This window comes from Symphodus melops (assembly GCF_947650265.1).
Source record: "Symphodus melops genome assembly, chromosome: 14".
In the NCBI taxonomy this organism is placed as follows: domain Eukaryota; kingdom Metazoa; phylum Chordata; class Actinopteri; order Labriformes; family Labridae; genus Symphodus; species Symphodus melops.
In genome coordinates, this window is record NC_136704.1 from 11,077,457 (window position 1) to 11,100,028 (window position 22,572).

Here is a 22,572-nt window from a genome sequence, read left to right on the forward strand (position 1 = left end):
ATCGCTTCAAGGCGCAAAAAGCCCCAAAAATCAATCTCTAAAAGTTGACCAGGATTTGAATGAACAAAGCGAGAATTACATCACAGCCTAGAGTCCGTAAAGTCATTAAAGTGGATGAATATAAAGAGTGAGTGCCTGATGGTCAGTGTGAGAAGAAGTCACATGTGCAGTACTGTGAGTAACAGTTTTGTGTTTTCCCACCTGAGTCCGTTGTGCAGTTGGATGTTTTGACTTTAAACGCCTAAAAGACATGAGAGGCTGTTAGATTGTACTTTGTTTAAGGTTTGATCAATTTCTTGCTAGTGATGTATATTAATATATTTCAAGTGCTGCTGAAACACCAGTGCCAGTTTTTATCTGATTCTTACCAAACAAAGACACCCAGACAGATAGACGCAACGATCCCAAGGATTCCTCCAGTCACTGCCTGCCATAGTGGAAAGGTCCCAGCCGGAGCCCCTAAATAAATTCGAGCAATATTAAATACGAAGTGAAAGTTAAAAAAAAGCTGATTCAATGTGGATATGCAACCCTTGTGATTTAACTACTGGATATCGAAGTGCTCAACAGGGTACTGCAGCAAAAAACACAAAAAGTCAGGCATAAAGCAACAGAAAATTGGAAGAGTGAAAATAGTAGCTTGCATAAATTCTTGTTTGAAACATCCCGACAATCTCCCAATATAAATTATAAAGATATGTCTAATTCTTACAGACAACAAGTCATGCAAAATGAGCTGTTACTTATTTGTGAGATAAAACAATAAAGTTATGTGTTTACCTTCAATACAAAGATGAATCTCTGGTGATTTTTCAAGTCCGAGCTCATTCTTGGCCACACAGTAATAAACTCCTCCCTCTGTGGCATTAAAGCTGTAAAACTCTCCTTCAGAGACCTTCATGGATTCATCTGTGTTGATCCTGAACCAGGTGAAGCTGCTGACAGGAGGCTTGGCTCTGCTGGAGCAGCTCAGGTTCACATGAACACCTGCTGACACCGAACCTGATGGACTGATGGACGCTGAAGTGTTTTTAGGAGGGTCTGTGGGAAGATGAAAGATTAACCGTCTGCTTAATCAAATGTTTGAGCACATTTTGAGTCACTATACTTTAATAAGAGGAGTGTCTAACTTACAAAAATTGATTTAGCTATTTCTACCATTTGGTAGAGGTATGCAAAGCAAGAGAGATCCACCAGAAGGCACTGTGGCTGTATATGGCCTTTTCTCTTTTATTTAACAGACCCTTTAGTTTTCAAAATATTGACCTCTTCATCTCAAATGGTTGAGATGTCACTTGATGGTTACGTATGACATTTCCTATAAATACCATCAAAACTCCAACGGATGTGTCAAGGTGGAGCTTCAAAAAATGCAATGTTTTCCTGTTTTTTTTTTTCACTCACACCTGGAATGATTTGTAGCATATCATCAAAAGTAAATTGGTTCAACTGCTCAAACAGACATCTCAACCGTTTGGTAGAGGTCAATATTGCAAAAACCAAAGGGTAAGTTGAATAAAAATAAAAAGATTGTTGTCATTACTCACCTGAGACAATAAGAAATGCAAACGAAAACATTTTATATTGCTTTTTTCAATCATCATTAGCTTACATGATGAAATAACATTTTTTGGATGTCTCACATGAAACACTGAGAGTCTTTGTCTCCTCTGTCTTCACATCTTTTCCTTCATTCACAGGATATGATGCAGAACAGGTGATGTTGTCTCCATCATGTTTGTCCGTCAGAGTGATCTGCTCCTGGATTTTAGTGGTGAAGGTTCCGTCTGTGTTTTCCTCCATGTTGTTGAGAGAGTCTTGTTTGAGATTCCAGGTGAGTTTAGGAGGGGAGTGTGGACAGGGAGTGAAAGCTGAGCAGGTTATAGTGACAGACTCCTTCTCCCTCAGATCTGCTGGGATCTCTAGTTTGGGGCTCGGAGGAGAATCTGTAAGTTCAAATCAAAGATATTTCACTGACTGGCCCACACTGTTAATCGCAAAAAAAACAAAACAAAAAAACAACAACAACACATATCATTAGTCTTTAACCCTTGCCAAAAAAAAGAGCCTGAAAAAACAAAGACTAAGTGCCGCTCAGACCAAAGCTGAAACGAAATGCAATTTGTATTTTAAGTCTGAGTGAAAGACAACATCATTAACTTACCTTTGACTGTAATGTGAAGAGGATCACAATTAGCTGTTGCCCTGTATGGCGAGTTCATGATTCTGAAGTAGTATACGCCTGTATATGTTGTCTGTAAGTTATAAATCAGAGTGGTGCAGCTTTTCATTTTCAAGTTTCCAGTTATGTTCATTGGAAATGTGTTCACTGTCCCATCACTGTTGAAAACCACATTTCTTGGATTGGTGGTCTCTTTGTCTTCTTTGTGCCATATTCCAAATATTGGTCTTGTGATGTTAAACTCTTCTTCTTTTTTTATGGCACTAAAGTTACACGGGATTTGCAGACAAGATCCATTCAGTGCTTCCATCTTCTTTGGTGTAGTAATGAAGAGAGCTGTATCTTCAGGACAATCCGCCAAAACACCTGTAATAAAAACAAAACCTAATAAAAACCATGATGTGGAGTATATTCTGCATAAGAAGAACATTTGTTAGACATCAACTATTTTCAGCAGGGCTTCCTGTTATATCTGAGAATGAGCCCGTACATTATTCTCCGTCTTTACGTGCGCCCTCTTTTGCATTGGGCAAACATTCTCCAACAGAGGTTAAGCAACAAAACAAAACATAATAGACCAGAAAAGTACTTAAATCTGGACAGAAATAGTGCATTGGAATGAAAATGCAAATTAAATGGATAATAAAGGAGAGAGACGGTAAGAAAAAAATCTGAAGCTGCAAAATATTTTAGATGATTTAGATGAACGTGGCTCATCGCTGGAAATTGCTGGGGCTGAATTATGCTCCCTTTCCAGCAGCTTATTAAACCTTCAATAAGTTTTGTGATCAGATAAATTCTTACTCCTGGGGCACCTGTGGCCTAGTGGTTAGTTAGTAGTTAGTCCCATGCACAGAGGTCATGATGAAGTGTCAGACCTGTTGCTGTGAAGTACAGGTAACCATTAAAAAATCACCAAATGCGATTGTACATTTTTAAGTATTATTATTTTTATTATTTGTCATTTGACTATTTAAAACATTTTATGTTCAGTAACCTAATCATATATCATATACTGTAATATTGTCCTCTTCATGCAAACGCACACCTCTACCCCATCTATCTCACCTCAATTTTTTTGCACAACTCACAAATTATGTTTTTTAGCCTCATATATTCTTTGCTTATTTGTCTTTGTATTTAATGTAATTTAATGTTTTACTTCTGTACATAGAGCACAGTTCACCGAAGACAAATTCCTTGTGTGTGTAAGCATACATAGCCAATAAAGTTCTAGAAGATTTCTATTTCATTTTATTTTTCCTAACACTCAGAATGTGCTCTCAAGCAACACAACTAAGCACTAAACAACAACACAACTCGTTAGTTTGACACTTTGAAATGTATTACTTCTTGTTCTCAACAATATAATATCAGTTAGCTAACTTGCAAACTATAGCTAGTTTACTATAGTAAGTTTAACATAAGCTATGAAAGAACAGCCAAAAGAAAAGGTGAAAATAAATTATCTTAATTGTAAGAATTGTTGAAAGTAACTTTTCAGTGTGGTGAGTTACCCCCAACCCTAAAAATACTCTCATAACTTTGATGTTAAAACCTGAAAAAACAATGACCACAAGCTCTTTCAGGATGCAAGAATAACAGCAAACTTCCTGTTAAGAAATGTTTTGAAAGCCTTTTCTATTTGATCTTTATTAAAAAATAACCATAAACCTTAAAATGTAAAAGAATTGTTATATTTTTTAAAATGAATGCTTCATTGCCTTTTTATGATGGCGTATTAAATTGTGAACTGATTATGAGTCTGTATCAAAAGTCATGAATCCGCTTTATTTCGTATTATGCACCTTTGTTTCTTTTTCTCAGTGTTTGTTTATTTTATTATTTATGGAGTTCTGTTGAAGGTCCAACAAATACATGTAAAAAAAGGAAGCATCATGTTTGGTTTGTCATTTCCCCTCAGTACAGACAGTAATATAATCAGTTCTTTGTTCAGAATATGAACAGGTGGAAAAAGTACCTCTTATCTAAACCCGTCTTGATACTTTGTTTTTTAATGATGTCAGACTGTAAATTATTAACGTTTGTGGTACAGTGGTGGAAAATAAACACTCACCTGAAAGAAAGAAGGCACTCATTAACATGTAGTCTGTAAACATATCCACTGACAGTGCAATGATACTCCTCATCTGTATTTGAAAAAGAAGTTATTTTTTTCCGATATATTAATCCAAACGTCCAAACAGAGCCTCCTTGTTGTCCGGGTCTAAATTCACACATTCAAAGCAGGGTCATGTTGTGGAGCTAACTCATAACAGTCCCTCAAAAATAAAAACTCATCAAAAGCTCCATAGTGACTGGTGGTGATAGTTTAAAACTTGTGTTTTTAAGAAGTTGAATTTTACCTTAACAAAAAGTCCAGACCTTAGAAAGAGAAACAATGTGTTGTGAAATCAGGAAGATATCAGCCAGCCAGCAAAATTCCCAGTGACCGATACCCTGCTGAGCTGCAGCATTTAAATAACGCTTCATCCTTCCTGCATGCACACTGTGGGAGAGGCTGTTTCTAGGTAAGCGTTATCTCATCTGAATGCAAGTAATTATTTTGAACATATGACTCATGCAAATGAGCATTATTATTTATATTATTTTCAGAAATATGCATAAGTGATACGATAAACGTTACAACTGTCTTTGACTTTTTTTTTTTTTTATCGTATTAAACATATTGTACACAGTTTACAGTTACCAGTAAACAGTTCATAGTGTGATAAACAAGATTCTTTTAATTTCAGTGCAGTTGTTGAATGTACTGCCTCTAAATCCAAACCTGGGACCTTGTGCACACGTCTTGCTCCTGCTCGCCATGCTGGTGCAGCTTTGTTTGTTGCATGTACATCCCATTTGAACTTGTTTGTTTTAACTAATATCTTTCCTTTGCTTGGTTTCAGCTCTAGCTGTGTGACACATTCTCTGGCCTGTGATCCCATTGAAATAATCTTCATATAGACTCTTTAGGGAGCGTAAGGTAAGTGCTCAGCACTTATCAGCAGTGTGTTGCACAGTTGTTATAATTCTTGGCTGACCTCCAGTTAGTTTCTACTTTTTTTCATCGTTTTAGCCACTTTAAACGTATTGTTTTGTCCTAGTTATTATTATGTGTAGGTGATTGTGTGTGAGTAGCACATGTCACGTGGAACTTAATCTGAACGACAAAAAAAAAGAAATCTTAATTTTGCAACAAAATTTTGGCTTAATCCAGGTTAACAAAACAATCTGGATGAACTGGTACAGGCAAAGCAGCAGTTTTGCATTCATCTAGCTCAATCTGTGGCCCTGATTAAAGGAGACACCGGGAAGGTCAGCAGGCTGACTCTGGTTCAAACAGGGGGGGACTGCTGCACTCTTTACCGCACCACTGTTTGAAATCCAAATGTATCTGTTGAAAATCTCATTTGTACCTTAACCAAAGTTAAAAGTTTGCACTAAATAAAAACTGCACTCGTTCTTTCTGAGGGACAGTTTGTCCCAGCTTTCATACCAGCAACATGCCATAGGTTCTCCCTCCTTATTCAAAGTGAACAGGTTGATTTCTCTGCAGCATCCATGATGACACGTGTCTCAAGTGATGACATTTAGCTGTGCAACATAATACTTCAACAAACTTCCCTGCGGTAACCGTTAGAAAATGATTTCTGCCGTTTGTTCTAGCCACTCTAAATGTTGTTTAGTGCTGTGCTCATGATTGATCAACATTGAGTCTTTGTAATACAGCACTGAGTAAAATCTTTCACCTGTTTTTGCTTTGTTAAGTGACTTGAAATAACATTTGTTTTGAACTGGCGCTATACACATTAAGACTAATTTCTAGATAAGTTAAGTTTATCCTTAAAGTTGACCAAGTTGACTTCCCATTGTAAGATTAATGATCTGAGAGCAGGTCCAGTTATTTTGGATGAGAAACAGAAGTTCTAACACTTCCTTCTAACGTCCTGTCAACTTTCAATTGCAATTGAGTGCATTTAGTATTAAATCAATATTACTAGATATAACAATAATTTGGGACTGTATTCAGGCAGATGAACAGTGGTAATTACAGTTATCTCTCAACCAATATGTTGTTCCCCTGCTCCTGCAGTCACATGACCAATGGTTGCTTGTGACGTGATGTTAAAGCCCTTTGAGTAGTCAAGAGATGAGAAAAATGTTATACACGCTAAAGTCCATTTACTATTTTAACTTTTACTTCATTGACTGACCAGAGATCAGTGATATCCACGTTTTATTTCTGTTAAAGGCTTGAATTAGCATGAGACATATAAAGATTGCTGATTGTGTGTAACAATGAAATCATGAAACAAATCACATCTGAAGTTGTTTAATACACTTCACAAAAACAAATGCAAATAAAGAAATGAACAGTAATCTTTTTCTTATCTTAAGTTTAAATTAAAGTTGCATGATGTAGATTTGGCAGTGAAATGTGAAAGTTGGAGATGTGAAACAATTCTATGCTTTATTTTCTAAACTGCATACACAAACTTCATTTAAAGGACAAAACGTGTCCCTGGAAACTGTCTGAAGCTTAAAAGTTACCAGGAGAAGGAGAAGTTTCACTGCTGCAGGCCCACAACCAGAACTTCTCGCGTAGTATTTTTTCAGTGTTCCAAAAACCAGATTTTTCACCGAGGACAGTTTGTCATCGAGTGATAAACATATAGCACAGAATCTTTCACATTTCTCCACCGAAACTCCATAGTGCCACTTTAACCTTTCAAACATACATTTTTTAAAAAGCATATAAAAGAGAGGAAAGAAGGACTGATAGTAAAAAGAAAAACAACGTGAAAAAGTGTTGTTAATTTGTCCAGATCTGTTCTGTTTTGTTTTTGTTACCCACTGGAACATGATAGGTCGAACATTTTTATAAGAAAACTTTAACAATAATCAACTATGAGATGCCAAAATATTGGTTGCCTCTAAAATGACTTCTTTACAACAGGAAATGTGTACCAGTGGTTAATCGTGGTTCAAAAAGTGCCACCATGTATGTACATGCATGAAGTGAAACCAGACAGTGGAATAAAAATGTCCTTGGAGAATCCTGGTGGCAAGGCAGGATTAATTTTGCTATGATCATTACTAATGTTCATTGTATAAGACTTAATTGTCACATATGGGGGAAACATTGGTCTTAAAGATTTTGATCCTGTTAAATTATGTTCACAACTTATTTGACAGATTGGTTGTATTTAACCTGGAGTGTGAACAGAAAATGCCTGCACACTTCTAATTATGTGAATGTGTAAAAAGGTTTTTAGCAGAGGAAATGTTTTCTTGCAAATGGTTTTCAGACAGATTTGAACATGTGAGGAACAAAAAAGTGTTGTAGCTGCAGAGATATTTTCAGTATTTCAAATTGAAATGTATACAGGCACATTTTTTAACAATACAAAGATGTACTTACTCTGTATGCTACCCTGAATGTATCGGCTACAAACCTTCAGCTACAAGTATGAATTCCTGATGTTGCTAATTTAACACGAGTGCTTATTTGACATTTATATACAGTTTACATTCAAACATCAGCTTAATGCTAGCACATATGTTAATGACTGACAAATAAACACTGTAGGACATGGAGGTTTGGTGTTTCTCTTTAGTCAGCAGAGAAAATATTTTCTTTATGTTGTATATCCTCATTTATGCTTTTAAAATGTTATCTGCGTGTGTATGCAAAACAACTCAAATCGTCCACTTGTTAATTTTTCTTCACTTGGGCATAGATATCTTCAGGGTTGTTGCTGGCCGTTGTGACGCCAGACCCTTTGACCTGTGCATACACCGTCTCTTGCTGCTGTTCAGTGTCCTGCTCTGAGTTTGAGGACGGTTCAGGTTTCCTCTTGGAGAAGTCTATCTCTCCATAATGGATGCCTTCGTCAGCTTCTCTTTTTGCCATTTCTTCACGTCTTCCATACTGGGGGGAAAAACATGACTTTTGTTGAATATCTGGATGTATCTGGATTTTTAATCATGAAACAGAGTTACCTAGCAACAAGACATCTTTTTCTGCACTGTGTGGCGAAATCATTTAAAACACCATTTCTTTTTCAGGTACAGGTTGGTTTTTTGCTTACAGGATGTGTTGTCACATGTTGTTTCTTCACATTTATGCTACATCCTTGACTTCTTTGTCAAAATGTTTTTAATAAACAATAAAACACGCTGAGAACCAACGTAATATGTTTTTAAAAAAGACTAGAACTACCAGACATTGTTGAGATGAACCCGTTGATTTTAAACGTCTCCAAAACTTGAGAGCACTGCAAATAAACCATCAATAACAGATTTGTATTAGTATACAAACTAAACGTGTAAAATATGTAATTTAGGAAACCGCTTTAGTTTCGGACACTTACAGAATTACACCGACTACCACGCAGATGAGCAAGATGGTCCCAACAAGTCCTCCAATAAGTGCTCCACTTTGAGATCCACCAGTCTGTCCTGCATAACATAATTCAACAAATATGAGAAACCATAAAAACAAGACATGAAATACATCTGATCTGACACTTGTTAAAGCTCTTTTGAGTCTTTTGCTTTGCTCTGAACACACTGAAACTAATACTGATGCCAATTTCATGACCAATATCAAACGAGGCGATCATTTTCTATGTAGTAAGTTAAAATGCCTGTAAATGTTGCCATACTGTAGGTGTCAGATAATGTACAGGTCCATATCAGCAAAAACATGTACAACTTTGTTCACACGGGGCGCCAAAATCAACTAAACCCAAACATTCCTCAAAAGTGAGTTTCGAAGTGAGTGGATTCATCTGACTCTCATGTTTACCTTCAATATAAAGATGAATCCTTGATGATGTTTCATTGCCGAGCTCATTCTTGGCCACACAGTAATAATCTCCTCCCTCTGTGGCATTAAAGCTGTAAAACTCTCCTTCAGATACCTTCATGGATTCATTTGTGTTGATCCTGAACCAGGTGAAGCTGTTGACAGGAGGCTTGGCTCTGCTGGAGCAGCTCAGGTTCACCTGAACACCTGCTGACACCGAACCTGATGGACTGATGGACGCTAAAGTGTTTTTAGGAGCATCTGAAGAAAATGTGAGATTTACACAATTCAATTAAAACAGCGAACATCCTGTGGCTCATCATTGGCTTATTTAATCCAATAAAAATCTGTGGTTGTCTCACATGAAACATTGAGAGTCTTTGTCTCCTCTGCTGTCTTCACATCTTTTCCTTCATTCACAGGATATGATGCAGAACAGGTGATGTTGTCTCCATCATGTTTGTCCGTCAGAGTGATCTGCTCCTGGATTTTAGTGGTGAAGGTTCCGTCTGTGTTTTCCTCCATGTTGTTGAGAGAGTCTTGTTTGAGATTCCAGGTGAGTTTAGGAGGGGAGTGTGGACAGGGAGTGAAAGCTGAGCAGGTTATATTGACAGACTCCTTCTCCCTCAGATCTGCTGGGATCACCATGCTTGGTACTGGAGGTGTATCTGAATGCAAGTTTGGAAATTGTCAATGTATATACAAATATATTATATTTCAGAAACAGCCATCGGATAAAGATTGATAAAAAAAGTACCAAAAAAACCAAAGCGCTTACCTATAACTGTTATTCGAAGAGGATCACAAGTAGCTGTGGCTGTGAATGCACTGCTTTCGATTCTGAAGTAGTATGTGTCGTCATATGTTGAGTTTATTGGAGAAAATAAAGTGGTGCATTGTTTCTGACGGAGGTTTCCAGTGATATTCATTGGATAGATTCTGACTGTCCCGCTGCTGTTGAAAATCAGATTGCTTGGAAAGAGATCAAAAAAGGGGGTGCTCTTAACCCATAACCCGAAGATTGGTTTTCTGCTGTCAAACGATACTTCTTCAAGAGGTTTAAAGGTACATGGGATCTGCAAACAAGATCCACTCAGTGCTTCCATCTGCTTTGGTGTAGTGATGAAGAGGTGTGATTCATATTGACATTGAGCCAGTGCACCTGAAAACAGACTCATTGTTAATGTAATGTTTGACAAAGCTCTTTGATGGACAGCTGTGGTGCATTCACCAGTAAGATGTTGCATCTGTTGTTCCTGTGCTGCTAAATATGTAAACATGAAACATCAAGTTGTGTGTGTTGTTAGCTTTTTTTTTTTTTTTTTTTTTTGCACCAGTCTTTAAATTAGTTTGAAGAGTAAATCACACATATCTGAGTATATGGGACTGAACAAACACTCACCTCTAAGAAAGAAGACACTCACGAGTATGCTGGCTGTCAACACAGTCACCAATAGCTCCACAATGACCCTCATCTCTGAACCTGCAGTTGTAAACACAATATTGCAGTTACTTTTTTTATCTATTAAAAAGGATAAGTGAGATAGGATCCAAAATTTCACATGTACATGCAAATATTTACACCAAAAACATGCATCACACAGCCAAGATTCAAGAGAGAACAATGAATGTAATCAAAATAGCCCCGTTTTCAAGGGAATTCTCGTAATACCACACAAATGACTTTGTGCTTTTTCAGTTTGAGTCCAGTGTTGCCTAAGAAACCTCTCATACCCTGTTTTTAAGTCTGCTTAATCTCACCATATGCTGTATATGTGTTCAAGGTTTTAATTGTAGACTATATGAAAAAAAATAAACAATGAGACAGAAGCTCAATTATTTGTAGAGGAAATCTTTTTTTTTCTTTTTTTTTAAATCAGCTCAAATTTCTTACCAGAAAAGCCGAGACCAATAGACAGAGCTCTTTTTGTGGTTGATGGGTTGCAGTACTTCAGCTTCTGTGTTTGAGACCTGAAGTAACATACTTCCTTTAAACAGATGAAATTTAAGCCAAGCCAACTTCCTGTGTAACAAGAGAAAACAGTAAGTCCTGTTGGTGTTGTTGTACATTTGCTAAATATCATCCAGGATGGTGACTTCAGTTAACAGGAAGATTAAATAATAACACATACTGGCAGCCCTGAGCCGCTCACCTCAAACAGACTGGAAACAATTGGGTTGCTTGTACCACAGTGTGATCATTTGAGTATTTATAAAAAGGGAAGTTGAACCTAAATTTTACTACGAATGAAAAAATTCAAATTGGACTGTATATTTTTAGAGAATATATATTTGTTAATTATTATCGGACAAGTCTCAATCTGCCTGTCTGTCTTCCTGGCACTCTCTTCAGACACTTTATAACATGGGTGTCCAACCAGTCAGAGACTAAGAGCCAATTTTTTTACTGTGTTACTTTGAAGGGCAACATCATACGCACAGGCACACACAAACATCCCTGTCCCTTCCCCTCTCTTTTGCTTTCTGCCTTTCTCTGTCCCTCCCGCTCTCGTCCTCCTCCACATGTCTCTGTTTATCTCTCACACACATAGATTTCAAATCTAAAAATTAACAAAAGCCTTGACACTCACACACTCACATAGACAGACAGATAGACAGACACACTCACACACACAGACAGACAGACAGACAGACAGACAGACAGACAGACAGACAGACAGACAGACAGACAGACAGACAGACAGACAGACAGACAGACAGACAGACAGACAGACAGACACAGTCACACACACAGCCACACAGTCACACAGACAGACAGACAGACAGACTCACTCTCACACACACACACACACACTCGCACAAACACCCTAACACAACAGATACCTCTGCTCAGCCACATTTACTGTAAATGTCACACACACCATGATATTGACCAAAATGGACTTAAAGTTAAGACCACAGGCCAGTCAATGTCAACAATAAATATTGTGTGCACTCACACACAAACTCTCAGTTCCTAGCAAGTCTACTATCATTGATGCGATGGCCGGCCTGCCATCTCGCCTGTCTGCACTCTGCCTGTTTTGCGCGAGCCTCTTCAACACCTGACTGTTTTGATAAATGGAGTCCCTTCTCTGAGACTCAAAGCTATGTCTGGGTCTCTTATGGAGACCAGAGAAAAAGAGGTGGTTTTAACATGGCTCAAAAATGACAATATCAACCTCCCAGGATTTTTTTTCACAGCCTCCCGTACTCAGCGCCACATGAAGTGCATCTAAACCTCTCTAACCCTTACATGGATACCCCGTGGCTACTTAAAACCTGAGCTGTCTGACTCCCAGTTGTCCCTCCCTTCAGGTGCACAGCCGGGCCACATCAAAAGATCTGTCTATATACTCTATGTTTCAGCCACTTCCTTTTTCAGCCTTTTAAAGTGTTTTTCCTCCCTGAACATTGTAAGAATTGTCTTGAGACTTTACAACTTCAAACAGTTAACTTACAGGCCTTCAACATATTGGTTATTGACTGTTTATAGACATTATGTTCCTTAAAAGTAGTCACCAGTCAATCACAGGGCTGTCATATAGAGACAGACAACAAGTCACATTCACACCGAGGGGTTATTTAGAGTTCAACCAACAACGTTTATGTCTTATTTGTCATTCAAATATCAAAGTTTGTGTTCTCCATTTGTACTTCCTTTTTCTACCTACTGTGTTTGCATTGTTTGATCGAGCGCAGAATAAACTAATATGTTGGGTAAAAATATCAGTGACTAGTCATTAAAGAATATAAAAAAATGTAATGCAGAATCAGGGACAATGAGTGAACTTCTGCAATGACTGCCATATGATAATGATGACGCTAAAGACCTCCTCGTTTTGTGAAGTATCGATTACGTTTGTTGGAGTGACTGACTTTCTCTTTGTTTAAGCCACAACCAGCACGTTAAATGAATGTGGTGCATGTCTGTGAGCCAATGAGCTGAGTGTGACGACGTTCATGTTGAGATATGTGCAAAACATTTATTGGTTCAGAAAATGATACAATGTGTCACAGAGTCAATCCAATTTAATGAACCACATGTAGCCAAGCAAAAGTTCCTCTGTAAATATTATTTGTTAAATAAAAGATGTCCGTGCATGTCTTCATTTTCTCTTCACTTGAGCGTACAGATCATGTGGGCCACCAGCAGCCTGTGTGAAGCTGATGACTGGCTTAGAAATTTGGACCTGTGCATACAGTGTCTCCTGCTGCTGTCCACTGTCTTCCACTGAGTTAGCGGACACTTTTGGTCTGAAATTAGAGAAGTCGATCTCTCCATAATGTATTTCCTCTATTTCTGACGCTCTGCCTTGTTCGTGTCCGGCTTCTTGTTTAGCTGGTGCTGCAGTTGTCAGGCTCTGTTGAAAAAAACAAAACAAGAATATTGTAAAGAGTGAGCCTCACGCCAGTTCTCACTCAAACTCTCCTGCTTCTATTAACTGACACTTATCTGAATAATCTGCTTTTGGGACACAGCAATGAATGAAACATCTGGTTGTTTTGTCATGACTTGAAAATTCATCTGAATTATCGCATGTTAGTGGAGAAAATAGTGGCTCATTAGTGTGTGTCAACAGGATGTTTCTTCACATTTCCTGTATTTTTCGATGAAAACTCACTAACAAGGAACTTGTTTAAAGGCCTGTCAGTTTTCTGCAGTTACTATTTAGGTTTTGAAAGAACTCATGAGACATGTTGAAATATGTTTCCTACCTGTGTCTTTTGGAAAGCTGAACGTTTTGACTTCAACCTCCTGGAAGAAATAGAGCGACTGTCAGACAAATAACTAATTTAAAATCGTGATAGTGAAATGAAGCCTTGTTATATTAAAAGAGCAAAATAAGACCAATGATTAATCTTGATATGAAACTGATTTCAGATACTTACCAAATCAGTACGCCCACAGTGATGAGACCTGTGATCCCAATCAACGCTCCAACACCTGGCCACCATAGAAAAGAGCGATCTCCTTGTTTCCAGTAGGGAAAAAAAGGATTAATAAGATTTATGGCTTTCAACCAGCTGTGCAGTAATTCTAAAAGAAATCACTCTAAATACAAACAGAGCTGTTTGAAGACATTGTGTGGAATTGATTTTATGCTCTCCAAAAAAGCCTACTGAAACCATGCCAGCAGAGACAATATTTCTGTTTTCTCGACTTACTTGGACAATGATCACTTCCTCTTCCATTTCCTTATGCATGTTCTCTCCTTTATTCAAGCTCAAATTTCCAAAGTTTCTGTGTTTCTGTGTAGTGTTTTTTGAAACATCCCTCCAAGTTCCCCCTAATTTCCAATCTCATTCTTCTAATTTTTGACATAAAACAATAAAGTTCTGTGTTTACCTTCAATATAAAGATGAATCTCTGGTGATTTTTCATTGCCGAGCTCATTCTTGGCCACACAGTAATAATCTCCTCCCTCTGTGGCATTAAAGCTGTAAAACTCTCCTTCAGATACCTTCATGGATTCATCTGTGTTGATCCTGAACCAGGTGAAGCTGCTGACAGGAGGCTTGGCTCTGCTGGAGCAGCTCAGGTTCACATGAACACCTGCTGACACCGAACCTGATGGACTGATGGACGCTAAAGTGTTTTTAGGAGCATCTGAAGAAAATGTGAGATAAACACAATTAATTTTTTTTTAAAAACCTCCTCAAAATCCTGACGTTCTAACAGGATGAAACAATCTCTGGATGTCTCACATGAAACACTGAGAGTCTTTGTCTCCTCTGCTGTCTTCACATCTTTTCCTTCATTCACAGGATATGATGCAGAACAGGTGATGTTGTCTCCATCATGTTTGTCCGTCAGAGTGATCTGCTCCTGGATTTTAGTGGTGAAGGTTCCGTCTGTGTTTTCCTCCATGTTGTTGAGAGAGTCTTGTTTGAGATTCCAGGTGAGTTTAGGAGGGGAGTGTGGACAGGGAGTGAAAGCTGAGCAGGTTATAGTGACAGACTCCGTCTCCTTCAGATCTGCTGGGATGATTATCTTGGGGCTCAGAGGAGAATCTGTTGATGAGATTGGATTAGTAAAAATAAAATACATATATCAATTAGGGGAATATCCACCTTTTTTGCTTTAAACACTTTTTTGAAACTCTATTTATACCTGTGGTACAATTAGCGCACCAAGTGGTCAACCACAGTCAACCCTGACGGAGCAGGGTGAGCAATTCAGGGTTAAGCAAGGACACATGCATGCAGGAGCTGGGGATCAAACCCTCGATCTTCCGCTTTGACCGACGACAACCCACTGATCCACAGCCGCCCCATGAAACATGTTGGATATTAATGTAACACTATATGCATTTTACATTAAAACCTGATGTAATTGTTTGAATGTTCAGCCAGGACTAACAGAATTGACCTATTGTTGGTGTTTACTGTCACATGTTGGTCTTTGAACTTGTTATAAACCTAAAAGCTGCATCAACCTTTTGAAGCAAGTCATAAAAAACAAACTTACCGTTAACTGTTAATCGAAGAGGATCACAGGACGCTGTTGCATTGAAGGGGATGCTCTCTATTCTGAAGTAGTATTGATCACTATAACTCTTGCTTACGTCTAAAAACAGGGTGGTGCAGTTTTTCAGACTCAGATTTCCAGTAATATTCATCCTGTAGCGGTTAGATGACCTGCTGCTGTTGAAAACCACATTGTTTGGATCGTTGCCAAACCTGGAGTCGCTTTTAATCCACACTCCGGATATTTTTGCTCTGCTGTCAAACTCTTGCTCTGATTTGGCGTTAAAGGTACATGGGATCTGCACACAAGATCCACTCAGCGCCTCCATCTTCTGTGGTGTTGTAATAGCAAGGCTTGCTTGCTTGCAGTTAGCACAAGTGCCTTTAAGATCATGATGAACAAAGGAAAATGAAGAAAATAATCAGAGTTGAAAGAATTGCTTTGTAGTCGACACATGATAATTTGAATGAAGAGACTCTGATTTCAAATAAAGACAGCTTACTTGGAACAAAGAGGAAACTCAGTAAGAAGTTGGCAATCATCATGTTTACAGACAGAACCGTGCCTTCTGGATCTGAAAACACAATAACACGGTCACTTTTTACTTCTCTGTATCATATAGGTTTTGACATTTTAACCAAAAAAGTCATTCTATTTAAAGCAACTTCCTTTCTCAACATTTACACTCGAAACTTGCGCTGTACGATCAACGTTGGTTGTTTTTTTGTAGTTAACAATGTCCCTTTCACAGAAATCATACAGAGGACATATTATTTTCATTCAGACCTAAAAAATTGAACAACATTCTTGTCAGTAAAAATAAGGATTAAACAAAAGTGAAGTTTTCAAAAACCACTAAGTAGTGTAATGTTTCCTCACCAAACAAACAACCACATGTAGAGAATAAAGAGAGATTCGGTGTTAATTTTATCCAGACAGATTTTTTATTTTTGCAGGATTAGAATAAACCTACTCACCTCCATTAAAGAGGACGTGCTGTTTAAAGACTGCACTAATTTGACTTTGACTTTTTTTTTTCTTTTCTCATGTTGCCACATATCACATGACCCCTTATACCAAAATAACACAGGCAGTTTTGGTTTACTACTCATATCCTGAAAGCAAGGAAGTCAGATATTTCAACATATTCAAATTTTTATTGTTCCATTGGCGAGTTCAGCCTCACAGATTTGTATATAAGAATCAACTCATGCGATTCATCGCTACTAAAGGGGACATATTGTGCAAAATCCACTTTGACAGTGTTTTTGAACATTTATTTCGGTAACCTGAGTGTCTACTGACCCACACAATTTGAAATCAACACATCCGGTCTTTTGTTGGTGCTCTGCTTAAGTCTTACAACACAGAGAAAAATGCTTGTTTCAAATTTTGTCAACTTGTGACATCACAAGTTGGATTCTGGTAAAAAAAAAAAAAATTCTCCCCTCAGCTGGTATCTTCTTCCATTGACTCCACTCCCAGCCTATAGAGCAAAATGTTTGTTCAGGTCTGCCATTTTTATTCCTGCTACAGAGGGGTGATGTCTACTGAGAACACTAATTGCATTTAAAGAAACATACACACCAAAACAAAGCGTTTTGAGAGAGCTGGTTTTTACAGGGTCACAAACCTCCTCTGGTGCTTGATTGATGTTATATTTGGACCAATGCACAGCACAGATGTTTCATTTAGACCACAGTGGACTATTTTAAAAGGTGGAAAAGGGGCTATAATAAGTCCTCTTTAAGTTAAAAACAGAGTAGGGGGGCTTGAATAATCACAGTATAATGCAGCTAATGTCTAATAGAGAAATCCCTGTGACCTCTTCTTAAGTAACACAGATAGTTGTCAAGTTCCCAAACATATAGTCATCCTTCTTAATTCACTTTGTCTACACATATTTGCAACAGTCTTTTTAATTTATTTTATGCCAAATATAAAGAACATTTTCACACACACACACACACACACACACACACACACACACACACACACACACACACACACACACACACACACACACACACACACTAGTTCTGTTTTAACAATCACATTCTCTGATTAAACCAAAATATTAGACCTTGACATCATTGTCCAGAAAATGCTGTTTTTTAAACTGGTGCTTTGGCTTTTTCTTTTCAGTGAAGGGTCTGCTGTTTGAGCCCCAGACAAGAAACATCTCCGACTACAGTCACAAGGCATAAGCCCCTTTCACGATACCCGTTCCAGACAGGATGGTTATGTCTCTGGCACTCTCCTTTCCCGCATGTCCACCATGTCCACCCTCTCTCATCCCGATTTCTAACTCTATCCACTGTCCTTTAAATGAAGAACAAAAAAACCTTAAAAAAAGATTCCACCACTGAACAGTCACGACGCTCCATCATTCACACACAGCACTCTACGCTTCTGACTCAGTGGCAGAAATACTTTGCATCATTGTTCCGCCTTTATAACTTTTACACATACAGTCAGGTGTAACAGAGGCTTAACAGGACCATCTTGAACAAGCAGTGTAAAAGGGGCAGAATATTTTATGTCTCTGCTATGCCTTTGTAATTACCTCCACTGACTCCTCAATGGCTAAAACTTTACCATACCATACCAGGCAGCAGAGGAATGTTGGAAGCAAATAGATGTCTGTGTAAACAACGGACATGGCAGGACATGTGTGTGACGTTTGTACATGAAGCTCTCGTGCCTCTTTTTTTTCATTTACAAGTCCATAAAAATACACTCAATTCAATTCAATTCAATAAACTTTATTTGTCCCCGGGGGAAAGGGCACACAGAGCAGTAAATGAACAACAGTGCAACTATGCTAAAACATTTAACCAAGATAAGAGTCAACAAAGAACAAAGTGTCAAAGAAGAGTAAGTGTCAAGGGTGTTAGTACAAAGTTAGAATACAAAATTACAAAGTTAGATACAAGGAAGAGCAGAGAGTAAAGTGTCTAGATGTTAGTACAAGTTAAAAATCACAAGTCACAGAGTTAGCTTCAGAGGACAGTAAAAGGAAATGCAAGTAAACAGATGAAAGCAGACATATGAACAGACAAATATGATGTAAACATACATGTAGTAGACTTTTGAGACGGATGAATTGGATCCAAACATCATTTTTAGTTATTAGTCCGTCTAAACCAAGTGTGGGTGAAAAAAGTAACAAACCCTCAGTACACTGAGGGAGTGTTACTCACACTCAGAATGAGGATTTTGAAATCAGCGTCTCTTCCCTCAATCAGTGCACAGAATCTTACACAACGCAGAGTAGGTTGAAGAGGAGCTCCCCAAATAGACGGAAGTCTCAATATTTAAGCACAATACAGATAACACTTAACAAACAGTATGTCATGTGACTTAGCAACAAAGAAGTTATCTCAACTCTCAGAAGCCCAGTTGCACCAACTTCTCTGCTTAATCCCACTAATCTTTAAGAACAAGACACTCAGTCATTGTATGAGCACAGCACTCTATTACTATTTTCCATCACCAGGAAAACTGACTAATGGCTTGTTTAAAGATTTAAATATTGTTGCGAAACATAAATAATTGCATTGCATTACAAGGTTTTATTCTTCAGTAAGTAACAACAAAATAGTGCCCTTTTAAGTGTCTATTATCAGGTCTTTAGTTCAGAAAGAACTAAAAGTGGCCTCTAAATTGTGTACAAAACTGATTAGGACTTGTCATCTGGCACTGACCCTTACATAATTACAGTATATTAAAATTCTATTTTTATACCATGGGTTTATTTTGTAGTGCTGGTTAGGTCAACTCAACCATATTGTTGACGTAGTCTGCTTCTTCTTTTTCCTACAAAAAACATAATGAGAGGAAGTGATAACAGTATTGATTGAACAGAAAGAGGATAATAATAATACTAATGATGCTAATAATAATATGCTTTATAAGCTTTAATGTACACTGTTGCTTATATTTGTGATGTCACAATTGGTTGATTGCTGTCAACCCTGTAGAGAGCTTTTCCCATTTTGGAACAAAAGAGTATTAGTCTAATATACAACACCTCTCCTTATGTGTGCAGCTTACCTCTCTCAGTTTGATGCAACCTTTTGATCGAAACCAACTGAAAAATCAAATATATAAGAAAGCTGAACAATGGTGTTTGCCGTACAGTTCAAATACAATCACATTGAAAATCACCAATAAATTGGTTGCTGCAAATTATTATTGTTATTATTCGTCACTTGTGGGATGTGCTCTTAATAAATGCACGAAAAGGGAGTAAGCGTGTGGTCTCCTTTTTATTCTTTTGATGCAAATTATAAGGCTAAATTACAGAAAGTTTGTCTCACCACTCAAAGATGACCATTGTGCTGACGAGCGTCATGATTCCCAGGATTTTTAAAACAACTTGAATGCCAACATGTTTGTTCAGTTGGTCACCTGTAACACAGCAGCAGTGTCACTCACTGATCTGGAGATTGATCTAAAAGATCAGGAAATCATTTTACTCTACCTTTAAATATCAGCTGATGTCCTGTTGATAGTTGAATGTCCAGATCGTTTCTGCATCCACAGAAGAACAATCGGCCTTGATCACTATCGGTCACATTAAGGCCATAAACCTGTGTATCTACTTTAATCAGCTCCAGTCTGCCAATACTGATCATGAACCAGACAAAGTGAGCAACAGGAGGGTTTCCTCTGCAGGAGCAAGTGAGGTTCACCATGCTGCCAACGGACACGGCATCAGTGGGACTGACGATCAATGAGGTGTCCTTGGGAGAGTCTGAAAGATTTGACATATGGTGAGATATTGTAGTGACGAGAAAACACCTGTGGGCGTAAGATAAGTCGTGCTCACTGAAACAGCAAGACTCTTAGAAGTTCAGGCTCATCTTGCTGCGTGGCATTATTTTACCATGCTCAAGAAAACTGTCAAAAAAGCATTTAGAAAGAAACGTTAATGTCCTAGCTTTATTCATCAAAACAAATAAGATCAGGTCTCACATGAAACTCTGAGAGTCTTTGTCTCCTCTGCTGTCTTCACATCTTTTCCTTCATTCACAGGATATGATGCAGAACAGGTGATGTTGTCTCCATCATGTTTGTCCGTCAGAGTGATCTGCTCCTGGATTTTAGTGGTGAAGGTTCCGTCTGTGTTTTCCTCCATGTTGTTGAGAGAGTCTTGTTTGAGATTCCAGGTGAGTTTAGGAGGGGAGTGTGGACAGGGAGTGAAAGCTGAGCAGGTTATAGTGACAGACTCCTTCTCCCTCAGATCTGCTGGGATGATTATTTTGGGGCTTGGAGGAGAATCTGTGGTTTGGAAACACACTCAGAATCAAAGATATTTTGACTCAACTGTACCAAATGTCTTGATTTTAAATGACATTAAAAAGAGAGTTATAAAAGACGTTACCTGTAACTTTGATTTGAAGAGGATCACAAAGAGCTGTGGCTCTGAATGCACTGCTTTCGATTCTGAAGTAGTATGTGTCGTCATATGTTGAGTTTATTGGAGAAAATAAAGTGGTGCATTGATTCTGACGGAGGTTTCCAGTGATATTCATTGGATAGATTCTGACTGTCCCGCTGCTGTTGAAAATCAGATTGCTTGGAAAGAGATCAAAAAAGGGAGTGCTCTTAGTCCATAACCCGAAGATTGGTTTTCTGCTGTCAAACGATACTTCTTCAAGAGGTTTAAAGGTACATGGGATCTGCAAACAAGATCCACTCAGTGCTTCCATCTGCTTTGGTGTAGTGATGGAGAGGTCTGAAACATTGCCACATTGAGCCAGTGCACCTGAAAACAGACTCATTGTTAATATAAAGTGGAATCGATTTCTTCGACTGGAAAGGCATGATGTGTTACACTTTGCATATCGATATTTGTTTCAAATTCAAAGTATGTTACAAATTAAATTCATTTGTTTGTATTATTCATGAGCAGCAGGTTGTTACACCTGTTTTCCCTACAGACTGTAAATATTCTATCTGTCTATCTATCTATCTATCTATCTATCTATCTATCTATCTATCTATCTATCTATCTATCTATCTGTCTGTCTGTCTGTCTGTCTGTCTGTCTGTCTGTCTGTCTGTCTGTCTGTCTGTCTGTCTGTCTGTCTGTCTGTCTGTCTGTCTGTCTGTCTGTCTGTCTGTCTGTCTGTCTGTCTGTCTGTCTGTCTATCTAACTTTCTTTCTCAGCCTGAGCGACAGGCTGAGAACTGGAGCTGAGGCGGGTTTTAAGCCTCTTGACAATCCTTTACATTGGTTCCACCTGTCAGTCACATCAGCTACACACCTAACTATGGATAAAACATTTCATTTTCAGCAGTTTAGGATTTTGCACTTCCACATTGGCTTCATTTTTCATAACTGGAGGATGTGCTTGTTTTTTCATGTGCTGCTCAAAATGTCTGTATATTAGTCATCAACGTATTGTGTTTTACACCATTTAAATTATGCTGTTTTTATGTTGTTTCTTTTGAGAGTGATGTGATTTGATTGGGATGCAAGGATTTCTGAGCTTGTAATGAAAGACAAATTTGCGTGAAAAGGGACACAAAGTGTCTTCTTATCTTATCAGGATGTGAACAATGTCAGAAATATCTGCTCTAGAATGACTTTAAACTGTAAATCAGAGAGAAATGTCTTTAAGTGAAAGAGAACAAGCACTCACCTGGGAGAAAGAGGACACTCAGTAACATGCTGGCTGTCAACATCTTCCCAACAAGAGTATCACCCTTCATCACCTAAGTTGAGTTACATTTAATTTAAATGTCATAGGTACAACAGGGAAGAAGATCTCCAATTTGACTGCATACGTTTTTCATGATCAATAGATAAATTAAGAGACACAACGTTTAATTGAAATGCAAAATAAAAACACTTTTGAAGGTATTACACTTCACCATTAGTCAAATATTGCTTGCTTTGTCGCTGAGTTAAGCTATTTTTCCCTTTTGGATCGAGATCTTTTTTTCCTGGAGTATATGTAATATAAGTAATACAATCAGTAAAAAGCTCTTACCAGATGAGCCCACGTTAAACGGAGAGTTTTTGAGAAGTTCTTCTATGCGTGATGGTTTAGGTATTTGAGAAGAAGAACAGAATTAATACTTCTCTTTT

The 22,572-nt window shown here is 38.0% G+C and overlaps 2 protein-coding genes across 2 annotated transcripts; both read right to left on the minus strand.

Annotated features, from left to right (window-relative positions):
- Positions 1 to 563: 563 nt before the first annotated feature.
- LOC306835172 (vascular cell adhesion protein 1-like) lies at positions 564 to 9,998 on the minus strand (the record flags this gene model as incomplete). Its single annotated transcript, XM_079361599.1, has 6 exons — positions 9,778 to 9,998; positions 9,362 to 9,667; positions 9,000 to 9,260; positions 1,644 to 1,946; positions 781 to 1,041; positions 564 to 574 (listed from the first exon to the last, which is right to left on the minus strand). Exons 1-6 carry the CDS (start codon positions 9,926 to 9,928, stop codon positions 564 to 566), a joined length of 1,293 nt encoding a protein of 430 aa, XP_079217725.1. The 5' UTR covers positions 9,929 to 9,998.
- A 2,965-nt stretch (positions 9,999 to 12,963) lies between these two features.
- LOC306835173 (uncharacterized protein) lies at positions 12,964 to 22,544 on the minus strand. The gene is made up of 16 exons (XM_079361600.1): positions 22,475 to 22,544; positions 22,124 to 22,196; positions 20,861 to 21,244; positions 20,452 to 20,757; positions 19,958 to 20,230; positions 19,794 to 19,884; positions 19,528 to 19,564; positions 19,258 to 19,290; positions 16,449 to 16,509; positions 15,974 to 16,045; positions 15,472 to 15,852; positions 14,709 to 15,014; positions 14,350 to 14,610; positions 13,893 to 13,974; positions 13,719 to 13,758; positions 12,964 to 13,363 (listed from the first exon to the last, which is right to left on the minus strand). The coding sequence occupies exons 2-16, from the start codon at positions 22,191 to 22,193 to the stop codon at positions 13,109 to 13,111; spliced, it is 2,652 nt and encodes an 883-aa protein (XP_079217726.1). The 5' UTR covers positions 22,194 to 22,196; positions 22,475 to 22,544; the 3' UTR covers positions 12,964 to 13,108.
- Positions 22,545 to 22,572: the final 28 nt, after the last annotated feature.